Below are 20,921 nucleotides of genomic sequence, written 5' to 3'. Positions count from 1 at the left end.
AAAAATCGCCTCTAGGTATGAAAGCTTATTTGGAACTTGTTTAAGAGGAGGATGCAATTAAATTCTGGCAATTCCCTTTCAAGAGGTGCTGCAATATGCTTTGCATTGCAATATTTCTAATTTTCACCAGGTCAGGGTTGCTCTCTGTGAAGCAAAAAAAGAAAAGGTTTATTTTGCTAATCGTACATGCAAAAGCCATGTACAAAATAAAATGCTAAATAGAGTAATTACAGTAATTTTTGTTAAAATATTTTTACACAATAAACCTTTGGCTTTAAAAACTCTACCAGAAGCAAAAGAAAAACAAATTGTAATGAAAAAACTGAAATCAGAGGCCACTAATAACACTAAAGGGAGCCCAGAAGCCAAATTAATGTTTCTACAAAGAAATACTTTTCTACACCAGGCAAATACCTAGTAAGACCTTTACCTGTGTCTTTATAGACAGGATTCAGATTTCATTTTGAAGTATGTTTTTTACAAACTGTTTAGTGTTCATATGTCATTACCACTGTTGGGCCAGATTGCACCTGGCATCGATATAAACAAAGCTTTGGCAAGAATTCTTTCCTTTGGGATGGAGACATCTGATTTTCAAGCTGAAAACATGTCAGTGTTGCAAGACACTCCAAATAGCCTGTTTTACCAGTGCAGTAAATTAACCCGCCTGGTGTAGTGTTAAATGCTTTACAAACATCGACTGAAGGTGAGGGAGGGAAACACCAAAAAACAAACAAAAACATTTCAATAACTTGTTTGACTAGGAGCAGTAAAAAAGTACAAGGAAAGCTTGAAGGGAGGGGGCTATGCCTAGGAGACAGGACAGCAGAAAAAACAAATTCTCAGAATTTTGTCCTGTGTTTAAGCTAGAGATTGTGTGCCATGGTGTGAGAAGACACAGAAGGAGCAGAACGAGTTATATAGATGATAGAAAAATTATCTTCATTTGAAAAGCAGATCAGGATAACAGCAAATAGTGACTCTAACTCCTCATTACCTTGTCTAGAGGAGGAAGGCTTTTTGATAGCTATTGCATGAAAGAGGTTCACCTTTAATGCAACAAAACACTGGTGGACAAAGACTACGTAGGCAAAACAGAGGATAAAATATTAGGCTATCCCCCTTGCTTCCCCATTGTTCAGGATGAAAAAGCTGAGCTGAACTTCTGGGCACGCAGAATTGGCTGTGTGAAAGCTCTCATCGCTAGATCATGCATTTGTGCTAAGCTTGAATGGTCTAGAGGACAATGGGGTTCATCCTGCCTGTGGCTCTGCAGTGATTCTGCAATATAGATGTGAAACAAGAATAGCTGGAAAGTAGGTCCACATGCGTATGGAGCTGAACAACGGCCTGTCCTGAGAAACACAGGCAGAAGTAGTATTTTTAAATATATATATATATTGATATAGTTGTTAGACTGAAGCCATTTTGCTACTCTTCTTGCTATTTTAATTGTCCTAATAGCAGTCTATTTACAAACATGCATGTAAATGGGCTAGAATAATTAATTTATATTCATAAGCATTCATAAAATGTGACAAAGTTCATGTTAGGGCAGATGTTAATTCCCAAAAGGATTACATTTCTATTAAGTGTAAAATTATATTAGTAAGATCCAGCATGATTGATTCTTGCTTGGCCAGCAATAGAGGACTTAGCATCCATACTGGCAGAGATTATATCTGGTCAACAGGAAAAGAAAACTGGCCAAGAAACTGCCAACACAGAATCTGAAGCTGTGAAACCTGGTCAAGAAGAAATAAAGCCAAATAAGCAACAGATGAAAAATTGTCTTAAAGCAAAGATCAAATTACTCAGTTGAAAACAAGATTTGTATTGGAAAAGGTGATGCTGAAATCATGAAGGGACATGAGAATTTTAAAAACAATTTTATTAATAAATAAAATTGAATGCTGAATAGTATTTTTTTAAGAGGACCTTAACATTAAAAAAAAAAAAAAAAGTAGACAACTTTAATGTGCTCAAAGATGTCTGACAAAGAGCAGAGAGGACTTCTAAACTATGCAAATCATCTGGAGGAGAATGCCAAAGGTATCAGTACTCAAGAGCAGTAGACATACTGGAGACACCTCAGGAATGGGCTCCAAAAAAGTTGAAAGAACTGGAATATCTCTCCTCTGAGGAGACACTTAGAGAGCTGGGATTGTTCAGCTCAGGAGGATCCCATCAATGTATATAAACACCTGCAGGGAGGATGCAAAGAGGGCAGAGCCAGGTTCTGCTCAGTGATGCCCAGTGACAGGGCTGGAGGCAATGGGCATAAGATGAAACATGGGAGGTTCTCTCTGAACATCAGAACACTTCACTGTGAGGTGACAGGTTCCCCAGCGGTTGTGAGTCTCCATCCTTGGAGATACTCAAAAGCTATCTGGACACAGTCCCAGCTGTGCAGCTGTGTAGCAGAGCCGTTGGACAAATGACCCCCAGAGGTCCCCTCCAACTTCAGCAATCTTGTGATTATTTGACTTCATCTGAAGTCCAGTGAGGAAGATGAAAGATCAAATGAAGAACTAGGAAAGAAAGACACTTTGGTAAGGTACAAATTTTACAATAGTTTTCTGGTACTGTTGTACCTTGTAGAGCACCCTCAGATATTGGAGTGGTCTAGTGAGTTCAAGAAGGACTTGTTCCTGCACCTCTCCTGGAACTCCCTCTAGAGAGGAGACTTCCAAGGAGGTTTATTGATGATTGCTTGCCAAATCAAAGAGTGAGGAGAGAAATGGGTAGGGAACTTGCCAGCAGATAAAGTGAAAGAGCATTAATGCCACTGTGTGTTTTGTTCTCAGAACATTAAGTGAAATTCTCTAGATGTATGGTGACTGAAGGATGATTTTGGACTGTGCCAGTTACAGCCCCATCCTAAGCGAAAGCAAAGACACCTTAACCAGGAAAGGACATGAACAACTTTCTGTATCCAGCAACATAAAAACACACCAGCACAAGCACTGCAAACACACTGGCAGGGGCAGTGCCTCAGTGCCCAGCTGGAATGAGAAAATGGAGCCAGGGAGCTTCCAGAGGTTGCAGGGGTGGCTGCCAAACAGACATGATGCTTGGTGGCAGGCTGGCAGCACAGGGAGAAGCCACTGCCAAGAAAAGGGAGGGGAGTATCACCTGAGTCCCACCAGGGTTAACCTGCACCTGATACAGGTGATGGGAGTGGGGATTCTGGCTGGAGAAAATGTCTCTGAGCACTTTGGGGGAAAAACTACCTTCTGTTCTCAATACAAAACACATTATTACTGGGGCAATCAAAAATATAAGCAGGTTTAGAAAGTAAAGCAGAATAGTTTCCCAAAAAATAGATTTTTTTCAGTAAGTAGAACACATTTTCACTAATCGCTTTTGGCAATCCTTCATTCAGAACAAGAAGGAGAATCATATCGAGTCAAAAGGACAAAAAAATTTGCTAAATACATACTTCATTCAGACAGTTACACAACAATAAAGCAAGCTGGGCAAAAATATAAGAGGAAAAGAAAGTGAGAATAAAAGGTGGTTTAGTGGGTGTCAAACTTGTAAACACTGAATTCTATTTTATCACTGTTGGTTTAAAATTAATATAAGATAAACAAAGCAGCAGTACTGTATTAATGCAGTTCTCTCGCTGTAAAATCCTGATTGTCCATGAATTTTATTCACACAGGAGAATAAACAAATAGTTTCATGCCAGACCGTTGCATCAACTTAATGTTACTGATGTCAAATAAATCTGAAGTAGTTAAATCAGTACAAAGTTAAGGCTGACCCCAGCATTTATTGTATGTTTTTAGAAAATACGTTTTTTGGTCCAAAGCTGAACCTATTTTCTTGTTAGTCTTTTACTTACACTACATTTGGCAGACTCATTGTTCAGAGAGTGAGAGAAAATACCTGATAAGCCATGTATAAAGAATTTTAATTCAAACCCTGACAGTCTGCTTGAAGGGAACGAAATTCATGTTAGATTTGGACAGATGCAAGAGTAGGTAACAAAAGCACAGTGAAGGACCCCTGCATATTCAGGTCTGGAAAAATGTTATGAAGGGAACCACATAAATGAAGGCAAAAGTTGTGTTAGTCGAGTAATCAATGATTTAACAAGGTGCTCTGCTTCCAGATGCCTCTGTTGATTATGCTGAGGTAATTTTATGGGGAAATACATATGGGTGCAAGAATGGGGGTTGTAGTGAGGGTTGTTAAGGGATGCAGGCATTTGCTTGAATCCTACCTACTACTCTCCTGCACAAACTAGGTGCAACGGTGGGTGCTCAGCTGGCTGGGCTCTGGTGGAAAGAAAAACAAAAACAGCTCCAGAAGTTCCTTTTTCCATGTTGCCCTTCCTAGCTGCTTATTGTCATCCTTTGCCATGCCCTTGCTTGCAGTGCTGCAATTGTTTGTTTGGCCAGGCTGTAAAAAGGACTGATTAAGTGGGTTGGGGTAAAAAACAAATTTCTACTCTCCCACACAGAAAAACCTGAGTTTCTCTAATGGGATCTCTTTAGTGATCCAGTTTGCATCTCAGCTCAAGAAAAAGTTGATTGGAAATGCTTGCATAAGGAAAATGGAATGGGAATAAACAGAAGAGGGTAGGAACTCCTTACATGTACTAATCATATATTGGTTTATTTTATTGTTTTGTTGGGAAATACACACTTTACTTTAAACTTTATAGATATTCCAGAAGCCCCACTGGGGAGCACCTTCTCAGTCAGCCTAGCATTTAAAAATAATTTATTTCATCAGGGAAGTTGAAGAAAGAGTTAGGGAAGGAAACGTCACAAAGTCCAGTAACTTGTTACACTGCAATCACGAATATCTAAATGAGGAACTTAATCAGGTTTTGAAGAGCACCAGTAACAATTCTCACTATGTCTATAAAGGTGTGTATTGTACTGTACCAGTACAATACCTCTATCAGTGATGTACATATACTACTATACAACTGTAGGACTGACACAGGTGAGATCTGACCTAGAAAACCACCAGCTTCTCAGGTCCCACTTTCAAACTGGAGAAAAATCTCAATTCCTTTGACACCAATCACAGGTCTAGGCAAGGAAAAATTCACATTGTCAGGTTTTGTTTAGACCACAGAACACAAGTGAATTAATTTCTAAAAGATTCATACTCCTTGCCATGAATACATGAGTCATGGAGTTTATTTTTAATAATTTTATTTTGTATCAGGGATCACTCTCTGCCTCAGCTAGTTATTGCCAATACGGGGACACATGGGACATGGCATTCTGGTGCTATTTCCCCTCTCCCACTTCTGGGGTGTGGGGGCGGAAAGAAGGGAGGGCATCTGCTTTTGTGCTGCTGCCCATCCTTCAGAGAGTCTGCCAGAGGGTGTAGTGGGCTTTGCCTCATCATACAGAGTCTGAGAAAATATTGCCTGTGTGACAATATTTAGTATTATTGCTAAAACCTGTATTTGGGGTGAAGTGGGATTGTAGGGTTCTTTGACTCACCCCAGTAACCCATCCAAGTGGGATTTCTATCAAAAGGAAGCCCTTCTTCTGGTAGAGAAAGAAGAAGGATTTCTGGCAAAATCCATCTTAGTGAGTTGTGTCTTTGTTAAGATGACCATTGGCTGAGAAATACAATTATAAAACAAATTTGCTTTCCAGGAAGGCAAGAGTTGTGTCAATTTTGTGCCAAGCTCATTAGATAAAAGTTTCCTGAGTTGAACATCTCATAACATTATTCTCCCATGGAAGTAATTACTGCAATTCCAAGCTACTTCTACAATTCTAAATGCATACGATCCAAAGAGAGATCCCTTCTACCCTCACCTAGTGTGGCAGAGGGGCTTGTGCCCACATGGCATAGGGGCAAATCTCTAGAGCAGATTAAGTGCAGTGATGGATAAGTAGCATATGGGTGCCCTGTGTCTCCTCATGGGGTTTTGATAGAGTAGTTAGGTTTGTAGTATGGGGGGTTTGGGGGGTGATTTTTCTTGATTTCCAGCCTATGAGCAGGGTGGCATACCACCATGAGGTTTTTAAACTTCAGCTGAGGATGTGTTGCACACCCTGGGGCTTGGCAAGACAGCTCATGTGAGTGGAGGGACACAGGCTTTGCTGTAGCTGCATCACAGGAGCAGGGTGGAGGCAGCTGAACTTGGGGCAGTCCTGCCCAAACCACTCTCTGGGCATGATGCCTGGAGAGATCTATCTCAGATGTCACACCAGTATTGTGGTTTGGAGGAAATAGATGATTCAGTCCCCCAAAAGAGAGTCTGGATGTACATGAGCAGTTGTGCCTTGTGGGCAGCTGAGACTCAAAACCTTCAGGTGAAGCTGGGAGCTAAATTAATCCAGTGGTGTAGATTTTCTCAGAGTCTGTACATGGAAATTGATATGAATGGCATGATCTCACCAGGTACTACATAAGGTAATTTCACAAGTACTACATGAGGTAATTTCTACTTTAAAAAAAAATGCCTGTGGGATGAGAAGGTTTCAGAAGTCTTCTTCTTGTGGAAGGACTTCCTGGGAGTGCCTTGCCCAGCATAAGACATCCGAGTGAACAGTTTCATTCTTGAATCCCCACTGCATGGAAATAACATGCATCTACAAGGTGGCACTTTAAAATAAAGTTGAAAATGAAGAGTTGAGAGATTTTTTGTACCATTACAGTTTTGTTGCAAACATGAGCTGTGAACACATGGACTTAGAGCATTCTGTGGGTCTTTGATCACATTACAGAATATTAATTTGCTAATTTACCAATGCAGATAAGGCACTTTATGAAAACTGAGATAAGAGCTGTTAATCAGTGTTTGCACAACACCAGAAACACAACCATTGTTTCAACCCTTCTCTTTGAAACACATAGTTTTATTGAGACTGTAGGTAGACTGGGAAAACTTTATTCCAGAAAAGAGGAAAGATAAAAAACACCATGGCACACCTAACCTGACTTTTTGTAATGCCTTCCTTGTTCCTAGGAGCTGTTAAGCAGCTTGGGGCAGACACTGGTTCATCCAGTACAAGCAGGCATAAAGTTCTGGCCAGTTGGGTTTTTTTTCAGAAAGCCTCTGTTTACCTCTCTTTGCTCTAAGTATTTTTTTATCAATTGATTTATTAAATAACTGAGGCGATAATTCGCAAATCTTTAAAACATTTGATCTATATCTCACTTAGAATCATCACATCTGAAATCAGCTGCTGAAGAGGGATTGATACTTTGCTAAAGCAGATGTACTTTTGACAGCAGTGTATTTGATTATCAGCATTAACAAAAAGATGCACTTGAAAAAATAAAAAATAGATGTCTAAATGAACACATTTTTCATAGTTATCTATTACACACTGCCAAGTAAATACATCTTAAACTGTATTAATATTTTTAAATAAAAATTAACTTACTGTTAAGTTCAGATGAAAGAAAAGTATAACACTTTTTAAACTGATATATTAGATTGCATATTTTGTGGCCTTAGTTCATCGTGCAATAGCTCATTTGTACTGTCCAGGAAGACTAATTAACACTAATGCTTTTAAAGAATTTTTATTTGTGATGCTAATCTGTTGCAAAACGAAAAGTATCTTCAGAAAGCCAGTGGAAAAAAGTAAAGAGACTACTTCTTGCAGTCAGCTTAAATTAATGCTAGTTTGATTTTTGTTATTTGAAAGGTTGTTTGCATCTCTTTTGTAAGTGTTTATAAAAGTTGGCAGACAGCAGAATAGCTGCCTACCTACATGAGCAAAACTTTGATTTATCTAAGCTGCTGTATATATTACTATCATTAAAAACCTCTTGAAACATTTCTGTACAAATAGTCTTAAGGTATAAACCTGTCTCTGTGTTTATGTGCACACAGACACACACACCTATACTGTGCTGTATCGTTTTTGCTACTGAGACATTTATCCTCAGTCCTCATATTATGTGAATATTTCCATGTGCCAGTTCATTCTAGCAGCCTACTGGCCTCTGTTTAAATTTCTCTGAGATATGTGCAAGTCAGAAAAATACCTTGATGATAACTTGTGAAGATGTCTTGCTGTTGCACTCATATCCACATCCTTGGATAGTCAGCCTCAGCGGAAATTGACTACTTACACAGCTGAGCACCCCTAAAGCTTTATTTGGATTCATGAGCCCTGGCTCCTGGCTGCTGGATGAGACAACCTCAGGCTCTTGTTCACTGGTTCTCCACATTCACAGTATCTCAGGACAGGCCACCTGACCACCATATGTGGAAATTGCCCAACTCTGATGGTGTTGGATAGACCCCCACCTAATATCTTCAGGATCCACGTTGTCCACACTGGTGGAGGGAGAGAGAGGCTTGCTAGGCTTACATGGCAGCAAGCACTCCCAGCTGTTCCTGGACAGCTTTTAGAGATCCTGTCTTTTAAAAATACAGGTCAGCTATTGTTGATAAGTGTACTGATGTAATCCCAGACCTTAAATAAAAAATTCTAGAGAAATGGGCAAAGAAATTTGGTGTCCTCAGCAGAGCATAATTAAATTGCTGCTTAGTTCACAATGCTGACTACTGACGCTTGCATCATTTTAGTGTTGCTAGACCATGTACTGCATGTAAGGACAATTAGCAGGGCAGAGAGAAAAGCAGCAGATGCTAGAAGTGCACAGAGTTAGATGACTCATTCTGATGTCATGAACAATCTTTTTCAGACAAATGAAAAGGTTGGTATTAAACAAAAAAAAAAAAAAAAAAAAAAAAAAAAAAAAAAAAAAAAAAAAAAAAATAGAAGACCAAATAATTATTAAAGAAATAATATGAAGATTTCAGGGAAGAGTAGCAGCAAAGTCAGTGTCTTGCAGTACGCTAAAATGTATGTTTACCTGAAATACAGAGAGACACCAACATTCATGGTGGAGACTCTATTGTTCCTCTTCCCCTCCACTCATTTTTTTCCTTAAGGATTGGTTACATGGTGGGTTTGGTGTGTTCCATGTTGAACCAAAAGAAAATGTGTTCTAAAATTTCTGAAATCGTAAAAAAACTCGTTAACTGATTATCTGCTCAGAGATAGCAATAAGAAAATATTTAATAACCACTTCCCAGAGGCTTTGTGCATATTTTACAGCAGTTTTTCAGTCTAACAAGACTAACTAGAAACACGTACTCGCCATTTCAAAGATTTATTCTCACAAGTACCTGATATGTGTAAGGTAGAAAGCAAGTCTCATGAGACAAGTACCTCCTGCTCTCAGAAGTGCTCTACTCCACATTTACGGTTCTCTTTATTTCCTTAAAAACAAATGTGATTTGTCTTTTCTCTTGCCAGTCCCATTTGTGAATTTGAAACTAAATGGCATTTGTATGCTATCATTCTGTATGACATCACTTCTTTGATGGAGAGTTGTGCATGCAGAAAATATCAGACTTTCTCCCTGCAGAAACTCTATTCTGAATGAAAGCTACTACAGGTATATGAGATATATATGTGCTTTTCTGCACAATCTTATTTGAGAGTGGCATTCAGATGGCATGCACTAATATAAGAGACAAAAGATGCAGCAATGTCAAGTTCTGTAAACAAACTGCACCAAGGAATTAACATTAACACATAATTGTATGTTTTTACCGTGTCAGACATGTTACAAAAAAAAAGAACTTGAATTGCGATTATAGTAATTAATTTTTCCTCTCCTATTTGAAACATGCCAACTTATGGCATTGAGGATGATAGATTCTGGCCTGACATTTTAGTGCATCATGTGTTTACATTTCCATATGAAGAATGGTTACCAAAAGATGTTAACAGGATGAGATCTATATACAAACATATATTTAAGTAGGACCACTATCTTTACATTAAGATCTGGAGGTCTTTAGAAAAAAAGGAGAAAGACTAGGCAAGAAAAATAAAGCAAAACAGAGATTTTGTTCCTGAAATCAGGTAGGTCTAGAAATCACAGTGCTGAAAAGCAGGATTGTAGGGAATTGTACCAGTTAGAAAAGAAAGAAGAAAATGTAATATTTCCATCTGACCATCTTTGCTTCATTTTTGCTGTATTAACAGCGTGTCCAAGGTGAGTGGGTGGCTGAACTTCTAGTTCCGTGGCATTTTTTCTTCTGTATCTTTTCTGTTCTGAAGTGGAAATTTCTATGTTTTGACATATAATATAAAGGACAAAAAGAGGTGAGAAAAAGGAAAAAAAAGGAAAAATTGATAGGTACTGATTCAGATGATGGGAAACTGTTTCCAAATACTGTCACCAAAAGCCCGTACTTAGGTGCACTAATACAGTGTGGTTTTACCAACAAACCCGAGGGGCTCCCTCTTTGTGGCCACCCCCTTCCCCGAGTCTTGCGCTCTGCCTGCCTGATCCCATCCGACAGTAGAGTTGATACCGCATAATCCCCGCAAGTTTGGGACTAATGAACTAACTGCTGGGCTGCTGCCACGGAGCTTGGTCCCAAACTATACTGTACTTCACACTCGATTTATTCTCCAGATGGCGAGACTGCGCAGCCCTGCCGCGAGGGACCACCTCTTCCACTGGAGTGTAAAAGTGGACGGATGTTGTTTTCTTTGCAGATTTGATAATTCAGAGCTAGAAACTCATGAGGGTGGTTAGTTATTAGGTTTAATGGGTGCCAGTGGAGCCGCCAATGTGCATATTCTCATTTTTCATTTCGATGTCTGTGTGTTTGGGTAGCAACGGATTTGTCAGCAGTGCTGCGTCACCAAAACCTTTATCTTCACCAGTTGGCGTGGCTGCACGTAGTAATGAACCTCTTCCTGTGTTCTCGGCAGAGTCAAGCAGAAGGGGCACTAAAGTAGCCACCCTGATCAACCTTTTTTTTTTCCCCCAGCGAGCTTTCCAGTACAAGCTGCAAATTTAGAGTATTTTAATAGTATCACCATTTACCACAAAGCTCTGTGTTGTCCTTCTCTCTTGTTCAGTTTGGTAAAGAACTCAAGTCACATGGGACCCAAGGAGGATACCACCATCCCAAGCTACCTGATCATGAAATATTCTACTTAATGATTTGATTTATTTCTTTATCAGCTATTCTTTCATGATCAAGTATTATCTGATGTTGTAGTTCTCACGTGAAGAACAAGGCAAATATTTTTCTCACCATTCCTTAAAAATTTTAGTTTTCCCATTCTTGGCAGTAAGGATAGTGTTGTATCAAGGACTACTTTTTCTCTTTTATAATGTTGAAGTAGTTTACCTAGGTTAGGATTTTAGCTTTTGCATGAATTCTATAATAAGAATAGCATCTATATTTCCCTGCCTAGTGAGGCAGAAAGGGGTCTCCCTTTTCTCCATGTTTTTAGTACATTTGGTCAAAGGTTTCAGTGTATATTTGTTTTATTTACCCATGAAATGTTTTATTGGAAACCTTTATGGGAACCTGATACTCTCCAACTAACATCAGTTGGATTTCCTCCATTGTAGGAAGTGTAGGCACTGAGTCAGCCCCCTCACAAGCTCTAGCTTTGGCAGCCAGGTCTCATCAGTTTGTTCCACAATTAAAAACATACATTGATTCTTGCTGTGGAAACTATCGTGACTATAAGTATTATATCATGGAAAGGAAACATTTCCATTCCTAGAGTATCTAAGCAGACAGATCTAAAACATAGCAGTTCTAAGAAAACGCATCAATTCTCAACCCAACAGATGGCATGGGTGTGTTAACTAACATAGTGACATATTTTCTATTAAAATATGGGAAAAAAACAACAACCCCCTCCCCATGTTTGTTGGTTGGTATAAATTCAGTGAAGTTGTTGGTTATTTTTGGGATACGTACCAGAGGGCTGCACATTTAGTTTATGTAAATTGATAACAGCAACAGCCTGTTAATAAGTGTTTTGTATGGAAATATACCTAGAAAGACACGATCTGTCTTTTTTGGGAAGGGAGTTTGCAGACTGAGGAGAAAAATAGATATGAGATGGTCTAGTGCTCATTATTATATTCTGAAAAAAACCATAACAAATTAGGCTGCAAGTTTGCTGGAAATATGCCTTCAGCTGGAATTGAGTGCTGCCTTAGAGGATACTTTGGGAAGATCTCTCTTTTGCAAATTTCATTGGTGTGTGCTGAAACAGTGATAATCTGACTTTAATTAAAAGCATAAATTGGTTTGGAGTGCGTTTTTAAGCTACCCTTCTGCATCATGTCCAGAAACTTTCAGCCCAGCCCTAGAAACCCGTTATGCCGGGGCAGAGAAGGAAAATGTAGGGGATTTGTATTTCCCGGTATTGGCATCATATGGTTGGGTTTACCCAATTTGGAAGGGCCATTTCATACAGCCACACGCCGGAGCTGTCTTCCAGCTGGATGTGTTTGTACTAAACTGCGTGAATCTTTATGTGGCTTTCCTAATGGCCCCAGAAAGAGTCCATTCACAGCAGTTGGAATGTTTTGAGTTGCATTTTCCAGAGATTACCTCTGAACGCGCCCCTTGATCGCAGCCCAGGGATACATACATGGGTGCCTTGTTCCCGTCTGTCCGATTAACGGGCATATGCTCCCAGCCTTTGGAGGAGCACGGCTAGTAGCCCCAAGCTCAAGGCTGTTCACTTCAGATTTCATTAACTTTCTGCTCCATTATTCCTTCCTTTTAACCAGTTAGAGCCACCAATCGCTTTTCTCTAAACTTACCCCAATTATCAGGGGTCTCAGTCCTGTAAATCAGTACATTGCAGAGCTGTCTTAAACTGGCCTGGGAGACCCTGTTCTCATCGGTCCTGACAACTGTAAGCTACTGTTCCCTCACACTGTTTAACTCAGACCACATTGGGAAACCACCTCTGCCCCTCTTGCCGGCAGAGGTTTGCATCCGTCTGGTTTAAATCTACTGTCATGTGCTCTCTTGCTGATTTGTATTAGCCTGGATATTAACTTTGATGATTTTTTGGTTTTTTTCCCCTTGAGTTTGTCTGCTTTCTTGAAAAGTATCTCTATTCAGCAACTGCATATTGTTAAAGTCATTCCTGAGCCTCCATGAGTCAGGAGCTTTAAAGTTTTATTAGCCCCATAAAAACTCTTCACAAATTAAATGACTTTTGATAAGTGTGCATTTTGACAATGTGAATTTGTTAGGGGCTGTTGGTGAGTGGAAGGAATTTGGGGTTGAAACTTCAGTTGGCAGGAAGCAGGGAGCCCAGCACCTTCCTTCGACCTCTACCCCCTTCTTCAGGCCAAGAAATGCATTTCATTTCATAAAAGCATACCGGTATACTTCATGCAAATCAACTATTAAACAGATTTGTAAATTTACATTCACAAAAATAGCAAACAACCAAGGGAAGCGTTTGTCTTTGGAGATTTTATTTTGTGCCAACAGAATAGACTTTTATGTGGTCTAAGAAAAACCTTAGAGTTATTTCAGCTTTGTTTTTATATGCAAGTTGTGAATTCTATTACTGCCTTTAATGCACTTTGAATACATGGAGTAAAGGAAAACCAAAGCAGTATATATACATCGTACTTTTTGACATTCAGGCAATACAGAGCCAAATTACGAAAGTAATTGTTTTATGCAAATTTAAGAATATGCCATTTTTGAGAGAGCAGACAGTTAGTGCAACACATTATTTTAGCATAAAGATATGTGTTGGTTACACATGTTCAGCACTAGCAGACACAAAATTCTTGTTTTCTGGTAGAAATACCATGCATTGAATTTACCAGTTATAAAGAAATAATAAAGAGGAAGTTAAAATTGTGCAGGTCAGGTGATGATTGCTTCAATAAAGTCCAAGAGTGACAGACATTTTGGGGACACCATTATACTGACTGTCTAGCTTTTCCCCTGTGTCATTTCAACTAGTTGTCTTCTCAGTGCATTTTTCTGTCAATAGAAAGTATGCTTTCTTTTTCCTTTCTTATGCCTCTGAACTCATATATATTGTAGAGAGAAGCACGACTGACCATTGTAAAAACCCTTGAAGAGTTTGACTTTGGCCATGCTGAAAAGTGTGTTAGGATAAACTCTGTGTCCAGTGGCCTTGCAGAAGAAGATCTACAGGTGCTTTTGCAGTCCAAGACACTTCCTTCAAGCATGATGCTGCCAAAGGTTGAAAATGTTGAGGAAATAAGATGGGTGAGTACCAACAACACAGTAGTTTTGACTGAAGCTGGTGGGCCAAGTTCACACAGGCACAGAGATGAATGACTGTGAGTTAAGAGGAAGCCTGCAAATACCATATTGTTGCTTGGCTGAGGTAATTGGGAAGTGCATCCACTTAAATGTGTGTGTGATGTGCTGTATAAAAAGCATACATGGAACATGTTTATAAAGAAAACCAGGTGTATTTCTCCGAAGGCTGACAAAGAACCATCATTGCTGTCAGAGTATATTATCAAAAGTAGAAGGATAAATGCCTTACTCTTCTCAGACTATCCTAACAAGCAAAATTGTTGTCTGTCCAAGAGCCTTAGTTACATGCATTGGAAGCAGGAGATGGGAAACCATGCTAGCAACATATGAAAAAATGGGTTGGGGGGGGGAAGGTCACTCCTTGGGGCAACTGGAGGAACAAACAGGAAGCTTTTAACTAGTGTTTTTAATTAGCACAGATATTATTTCCTGAACAGTTCTCTACTTCTTCCTTTTTAATTGCTGACAGGTGTGTTTGTGTTTCACAACTGACTTTTCAGCCAATAAAAACCTGAAATGTAAATGGCTGGCATGTCAAATTACTTACGAAAACTTTGAAATAGGCCTAATTATGCTATAATTGTTTTAATTGTCAAAAAAAGAGGGATGCTTGTTTGGATATACCATTATTTCTGTAACACACCAGTGAAGGAATAATGCTTAATTATTCACTTTATATTTTTGCAAACTGCTAGCTGAGCAACTAGCACGCATGCAAGCTGTGATGAAAGGCAGGCAGGCGTATTAGGATCCATTTTAATCTCAGCATCTAACCTTGATCAAACCATTGAGATGGGCCCAAGTGCACAATGGAGCACAGCCCCATACGCTGGGTGTGTGACAGGCCCTGTCCCTTCTCTGGCGCTGCCCCTTTGGCCTCCACCACTCGCCATGGAAGGTTTGCCATCCCCTTCCACCAAGGGTAATTAAATTAACCAGAGTGCACCTCTCAGGGTTTACAGTCATGTAGGTGTTAGATGTAACTTGTCAGTGATGAATATTCATGGTACCAAAATGGCAGAGCCCTTGCTGCCACCAAGTAGGTTTTGCAGGGAGTTGGGATGCCAGGACTCTTTGTCCCCTCATCCTCTTCTACTTTTCCCTCTCCCTAACTTGTATTTCCATCATGGAAAACAAGCTAGCCCCAGAAGCTTCTGACTCATTGTCCTTCTTCTGTTTTGCTCTCCCTTTGCCCAACCTTTGCACACAAAGAATATACTCTGCCTAACACTGCTGCCTTCTTTTCTCAATCCTCCAAAAATTCACTCCAGCATGATTTTTCAGCCTCCCAGAAGCTGTTGCTTTCCCCCCATGCACACCCACTCCCCCCCTTCATTTTTATTTATGTGCAGCAGAAAACCTGGAGGCTGATGCACAACTAAAAGATGGGCTTACTTGTTTTCTTTTGTGTGAGAATCTCTTGCTTTCCTTTTGTCCCTAGTGTGGGTACTTGTTTGACTGGCATGGCTTATTGGACTATAACAAGCGTAACTCTCCCTCCTTTGTGGCGGGACAATTCTCCCACAAATCCCGACCAGTGTGCATTCTTCCCGACACACTATTGGGTGTGCACTGGAATTGAAAGAATTGCTGAGGCCTTGCTACTTCATCCCCTCCCCAAGCTTTGTGGGTTTTTTTTTTCCTCCGCCTTCTTTTTTTTTTTTCCCTTTCTCCCTGAAATGAACACTTTACCGGGCCGGAAACATTTAATCGTCTCCTTTTGAAAAAAAAAAAATTAATTGAAACTTCTCCACTCGTTACCTTTTGTATTGGTGCTTATTGCAAATCTTTTACAAGGGAGAGGAAAGCAGGCAATATTTAATTAAACGTGCTTTTTTTTTTGCTTTGCCTTTAAAACAAAAGATAGCAAGAATTCCAGGAGTGTGACTTTTAAAATATTTTAAAACAAAATAAGTACTCTGCTCTTTAACTTGCACCTAAAATATACACAGAGTAGCACTTTTTACTTTATTTTTTTCTCCTAAAAAAATAAAAAACAGATAGGAGTCTTAAGAAGATATGCTGATATCATTATATTACCTCATTTTCTGCATTTGCCTGCATGAACTTAACTGTTTTCTGTCACTGTAGTAACCTGCCTTACTGTACAAAGTGAATTGAATTAATTTTTTTTTGCAAATTTTTGGGTGGAATTCTCTTCACTAAAGAAAAGTTACAAAGAGGGCCATGGTGATGATGCAGAGCAGAGATGGGAGGGCAGAATTCTTCATCAGAGAAAGCTGTGATTTATTTTGGTCTAATTGTAAAGTTACTGCAAATTGCTGGAAAGCTTTTTTTTTTTTTCAAGATCTGGGTGATTAGATTTTCCTTCTTTTGGGGAGGGGTGGTGGGGGGAAGCTAAAAGGGGAAATAACACCTCTAATCCAGCTTCTGGTAAATAGGCTGCCAGCTTTTAAAATGAGTTTCCTTTCTATTAGTCAGAATATTATGCTAAGCCTTAAGCATTAGTTTTTTATGTTGCCATAGCAGCCTTATTCCTGCAGGGTTGTGACCTGCGATGATTACAGTACAAAGCTTATAGGGTCTTGAAACCCCCTTTGAAGATGAAAAGTCTTTGATGGTTTATATTTATGCAAATCTCTTAGATATGATTTACCCAACTGAGACTGAATGGAGAGATGATTAAAATTCCCTTTCCTTTGATATCCATTAATAGTCGAATATTCCTTAAATTTAAAATATATGCATATGTGATTTTTGTCTTTATTTACCAACACTTTTGCAGTACCTGCAATATGTTTATCTTGACACAAATTGCTCGATCTGGACAGACATAATGCATTTACAATATAGGGCTGAAGGTTTTTCCCTTTTTTTTTTTTTCTTTTTTTTTTTTTCCCTTTTGAAAGGGGAAAAATCTGTGCAAGAGCTTTTGTATGTTTCCAGATGATAGATTTTGGAATTTGGGCTACCCCACTGGCAGCTCAGAGCTAGCTGTGAACTGGTCTCATGGAAAAAATTGGCAAGCTTTGGTCTTCAAAGAATTAAACTTCCTTTTTAAGGCCTTCCTAGGTAAGCTAAAAAATTATGAAGAAAAGCCTATTGAACAAAAGGGTAACGGTGCCGTAATGAATAATACGGATGCCACTTAGAAGGCTGGGGAGCGCTTCCAGTGATGGCAGTGCTGGACCTGAAACAAAACCGGACCTCAGGTACAGCAGCACTTCATTGTTTTCCAGAGCCCACGGATTTGCATTTCACTAAGCCAGGGTGAGAGGTGTTAAGCTTGGAATTTTTTTTTTCCTTGCAAACCAGCCTCCAAATTTAGAAATGTATGGGAATGCTGCAGTTTCAAATCACAGGCCTTGTTAAAAGCTGTTTTAATTTTTTTAGTTACCAGGTTTTTGGGGTGAGGAGGGGTGTTTGTTACAGTCAGGTGAATATTTGCCATGCTGTGTATACGTGTAGACTGTTCTCTTTTTTTCCCTCTGATAACTCATTCTGTCTAGTTTTAGTTTTCAGACAAATTCTTACATCACCTAAAAGGCCGAACACTTGTAGAACCAATGAATTTTATCCCCTTTGTGGAAACTGCGATGGGCTTGCTCAATTTTAAGGTAAGAAAGTCTTGAAGTGTTCATATTTTGCCATCTCAGCAACCTAGGATAAGCAGAATACTCCTCAGTCTCTCCCTAATTTCACCAAGGAAAAGTGGTTAAAAAATACAAAATGTATTGTTCAACCCCAAAAACATCTACATGTTGAACTCTGATATTTGTATTGTAAAGGCCTTCATAAATTCAAAATATTCCAGTGACAGTTCCAGACAGTCCACACCAATTTACAAAACCTCTCTTCATTCCTGTTATTGTTTTGAACACACTCAGAGTAGAAATGGGCCTCTCCAAAGATTTGGAATACTCGGTGTTGCAGGCTATTTAGTAGCTGTCAGATGCAACTTTTGTGTAACACTTAGTTTGAAATAAGAGTTAATCATCATTTCACTATTGCTAAACTTGCATCTTTATAATGGTTTCTACTAATAACATTACAATCAAATTCCATGTTATTATTTTTTTGTGTGTATGATGGAATGTTTAATGATAAGATTAGAAACAGAATTAACTTTGAAAATACCTGGAGAACATGCTCCTTTTTTTGGGTCATTTTAGATCAAATCTAATTTATAAACTTAATTTTAATACAAATCACTCCCCAACCCTTTACTATCAAGTTCAGTTTTTTCAGAAAGGCAAGGCAATGTGGTAATGAAACGGAAGAACTTGTGCATACACAAGGAACTCTGCATCCCCTCCCAAGCTCTAAGGGAAAAGTTTCAGACCAGCTGAGGACACACAGATCAGAACTACCTCCAGAAGTACCTCACAGGCAGCCTGATCGTTTGATACAGCCATTTATCTTACAGCACACACTAACCTATCTGCGAGCATGATAAAGCAGTAGTAACCCAATGGACACGCTCCTGTCCAGTGTGCAAATACAGAATTAGATCCTATATTAAACCATTGAGGTTTTTCATCACCGACAGTATTTTATAGTGAAAGTTTAATGCTGTGGTTGCTGATGCTGGCAGGAGAGTTTCCTTTTAAAGCACACTCTGTTAAAGAATAATTGTGTCCCACCAGCTCCATAGAAGAACACTCATCAGTAGAGCTGGTAATTACGTGTGTCTCTCCATGTACCTTAGCCTTAAAAGATACTTATATTATCCAAACATCAATATAAATAGCAATACTACCCTCCTCATGAAAAAAGCTACAGCAGCAAATTTTTTTTGCTTTTATTTTATTGCTTTTCTGATGCACTTGTTGCATTTTTAACTTCCTTAGCTTATTTTTAGTTATATGTAGCCAAAGACTTTAAATAGGCAACCCTTTTATCCTGCAAGAAACTTAAAATAATTGTAAACCATTCATATTATTTATTTCATAAAAGAGATTCTGATGTTTATTTCTGTTTTTCATGCAGATATTCTCCATGTCAAACTAACCAAATTTAATACTTTTTGTTTGTTTTTACACAATATTTTCCAAATATTTTGTTTCATATTGCTACATAAATATCTGAAGTAGTGGTCACAGTAACACCCAGGATATAAAGTAAACCAGAAGGTGGAGAATCTGTTATTGGTGTCCTGTATTTGCTACCTGAGTGCTTAGGGAAACCAAAATACTTTTTCTATTGCTGAGTCATTTTAAAGCACCGTGCATTGTCAATCAGCTGCAGTGGCTTTGCTTAATAGGAGCAATATTCTCAGAAGGATTTTGGTAAAGCTGAGTTGCTGTAGTATCCTCTGTAGTCTCTCTGCATCCTGCATTTCTGTAGATATTAATACTCTATTCTCATTTGAAGGCTGTCTGTGAAGAAGCACTGAGAGCAGGATCCCAGGCTGGCTTTCATTTGGATGCAGTTGTCTTTGGAGGAGAGGATTTCCGTGCCAGCATAGGTTGTTACTTGTCTCTTTACTATAAATGTTTATATATAGCATTTTTTGTTGGAGAAGCCTGTGAAATTTCTGACAGCAATAATTAAAGTAATGACACTTGAGTCTGCATTTTATGTTTTCATTTTTTCTCCCTAATTTCTTTTCAGTGCGGAATGTACCACTGGCAATTTAAAACACGGTCCTTGTGTTACAGGGCACTGAGACTTTCTTGTGCCTCTTGCCAGTCAGTACCAAAAGTTAATGGAAAAAACAAAACAAAATAAAAACAAAAACAAACAAACAAAATTCACCCTGTTAAATCACTGAAATAATTTTAAAATATTTTATCCATAAACAACACTTAGATGCTTTTTAGAACTACATTTGAAAGTCATAAAATTCTGGTATCCGCTTCATCACTTCTTTACACGCAACTGTCACTCAGGCTTTTCGACATCGAGCACAAATACTCTCCTGCTACATTTTGCTTTCATAAATTTATTTTAAAGATGTCATATGTCAATACAGCCAAATATTCACATAAAAGCATTATTAGTCTTCCTAAAAAATAAAAAATGCTTCACCATTTCTTTTATGAGAGGGCACTTAGCTTCTGATTTAGCTTAAAGATAAAAGATAAAAGCACAGAGCCATGAATTAAAAATAAGTATGTTAATGTAAAAATCAGCATTGCTTTACAAAAATATTCCTTACAAACTGAAAATCTGTATCTAAATATTTATCTTATGGTTATTATTGTTATTTTTTTTCCCCACTAGCCTTCACATGAGTACGTTGCTTAGCTGGTAGCCTGTGAGCACATGAAGTCTCATGAATACTTTTGCTTCTTCTCAGAAGTCATCTACCATCAATTTTTCATTCAAATACTAAAGCTTAAATATTCAGCTTAGGACATCAGTTGTGACAAGAATCAGAACCAAGGAAAGTGCAATTCTATTCCCAGTGTGAATTTTTTAACCATTTAGTTGGACCCAGTATATCAATTTGTGTAAAGCTTCTCTTGCTGTAATGCTTCTCACTGTACATGCAGTAAATAGTAAAATCAAATAATTACTTTCATTTTAGCCAAGTCAGCAGTCCTTACCAGGCAAAGCTTACACTGACTTTAGGCTTTCAACTTCTGAATTAAACTAAATCAAAATCTGAATTTATAAGCTAGTGTTTAAAGGGACATTATTTTTTATTTTTGCTAAAGAGGCTTTCTTTTTTTCTTCAGAAGAGTACAATTTTGACTCTATAGTATAACCTTACACCCCTCTTCTATTTTCTATATCAGTTAAATAGAATATTGAAGTTTCCCCTTTTTTTAAACATAGAGAAATATTTAAAACAGAAAGGTTTAAAACACTCTTGTCAGCTTTTCTTTGTTCTCATTATTTT

General features: G+C 38.5%; 1 protein-coding gene across 2 annotated transcripts in view; it reads left to right on the top strand.

Moving 5' to 3' along the window:
* Positions 1 to 20,921, top strand: part of CLYBL (citramalyl-CoA lyase) — a 166,041-nt gene that overhangs the window by 123,838 nt on the left and 21,282 nt on the right. For both annotated transcript variants that reach the window (XM_083854490.1, XM_083854489.1), the window contains exons 3-5: positions 13,868 to 14,056; positions 17,590 to 17,691; positions 19,448 to 19,541. In XM_083854490.1, the coding sequence (XP_083710616.1) occupies positions 13,868 to 14,056; positions 17,590 to 17,691; positions 19,448 to 19,541 (385 nt within the window). The remainder of the gene's footprint in view (positions 1 to 13,867; positions 14,057 to 17,589; positions 17,692 to 19,447; positions 19,542 to 20,921) is intronic.

Source organism: Zosterops lateralis (genome assembly GCF_965231275.1).
Source record: "Zosterops lateralis genome assembly, chromosome: 2".
In the NCBI taxonomy this organism is placed as follows: Eukaryota; Metazoa; Chordata; class Aves; order Passeriformes; family Zosteropidae; genus Zosterops; species Zosterops lateralis.
The sequence above is the reverse complement of the archived record's forward strand: the minus strand, read 5'-3'. Positions and strand labels throughout refer to the sequence as shown.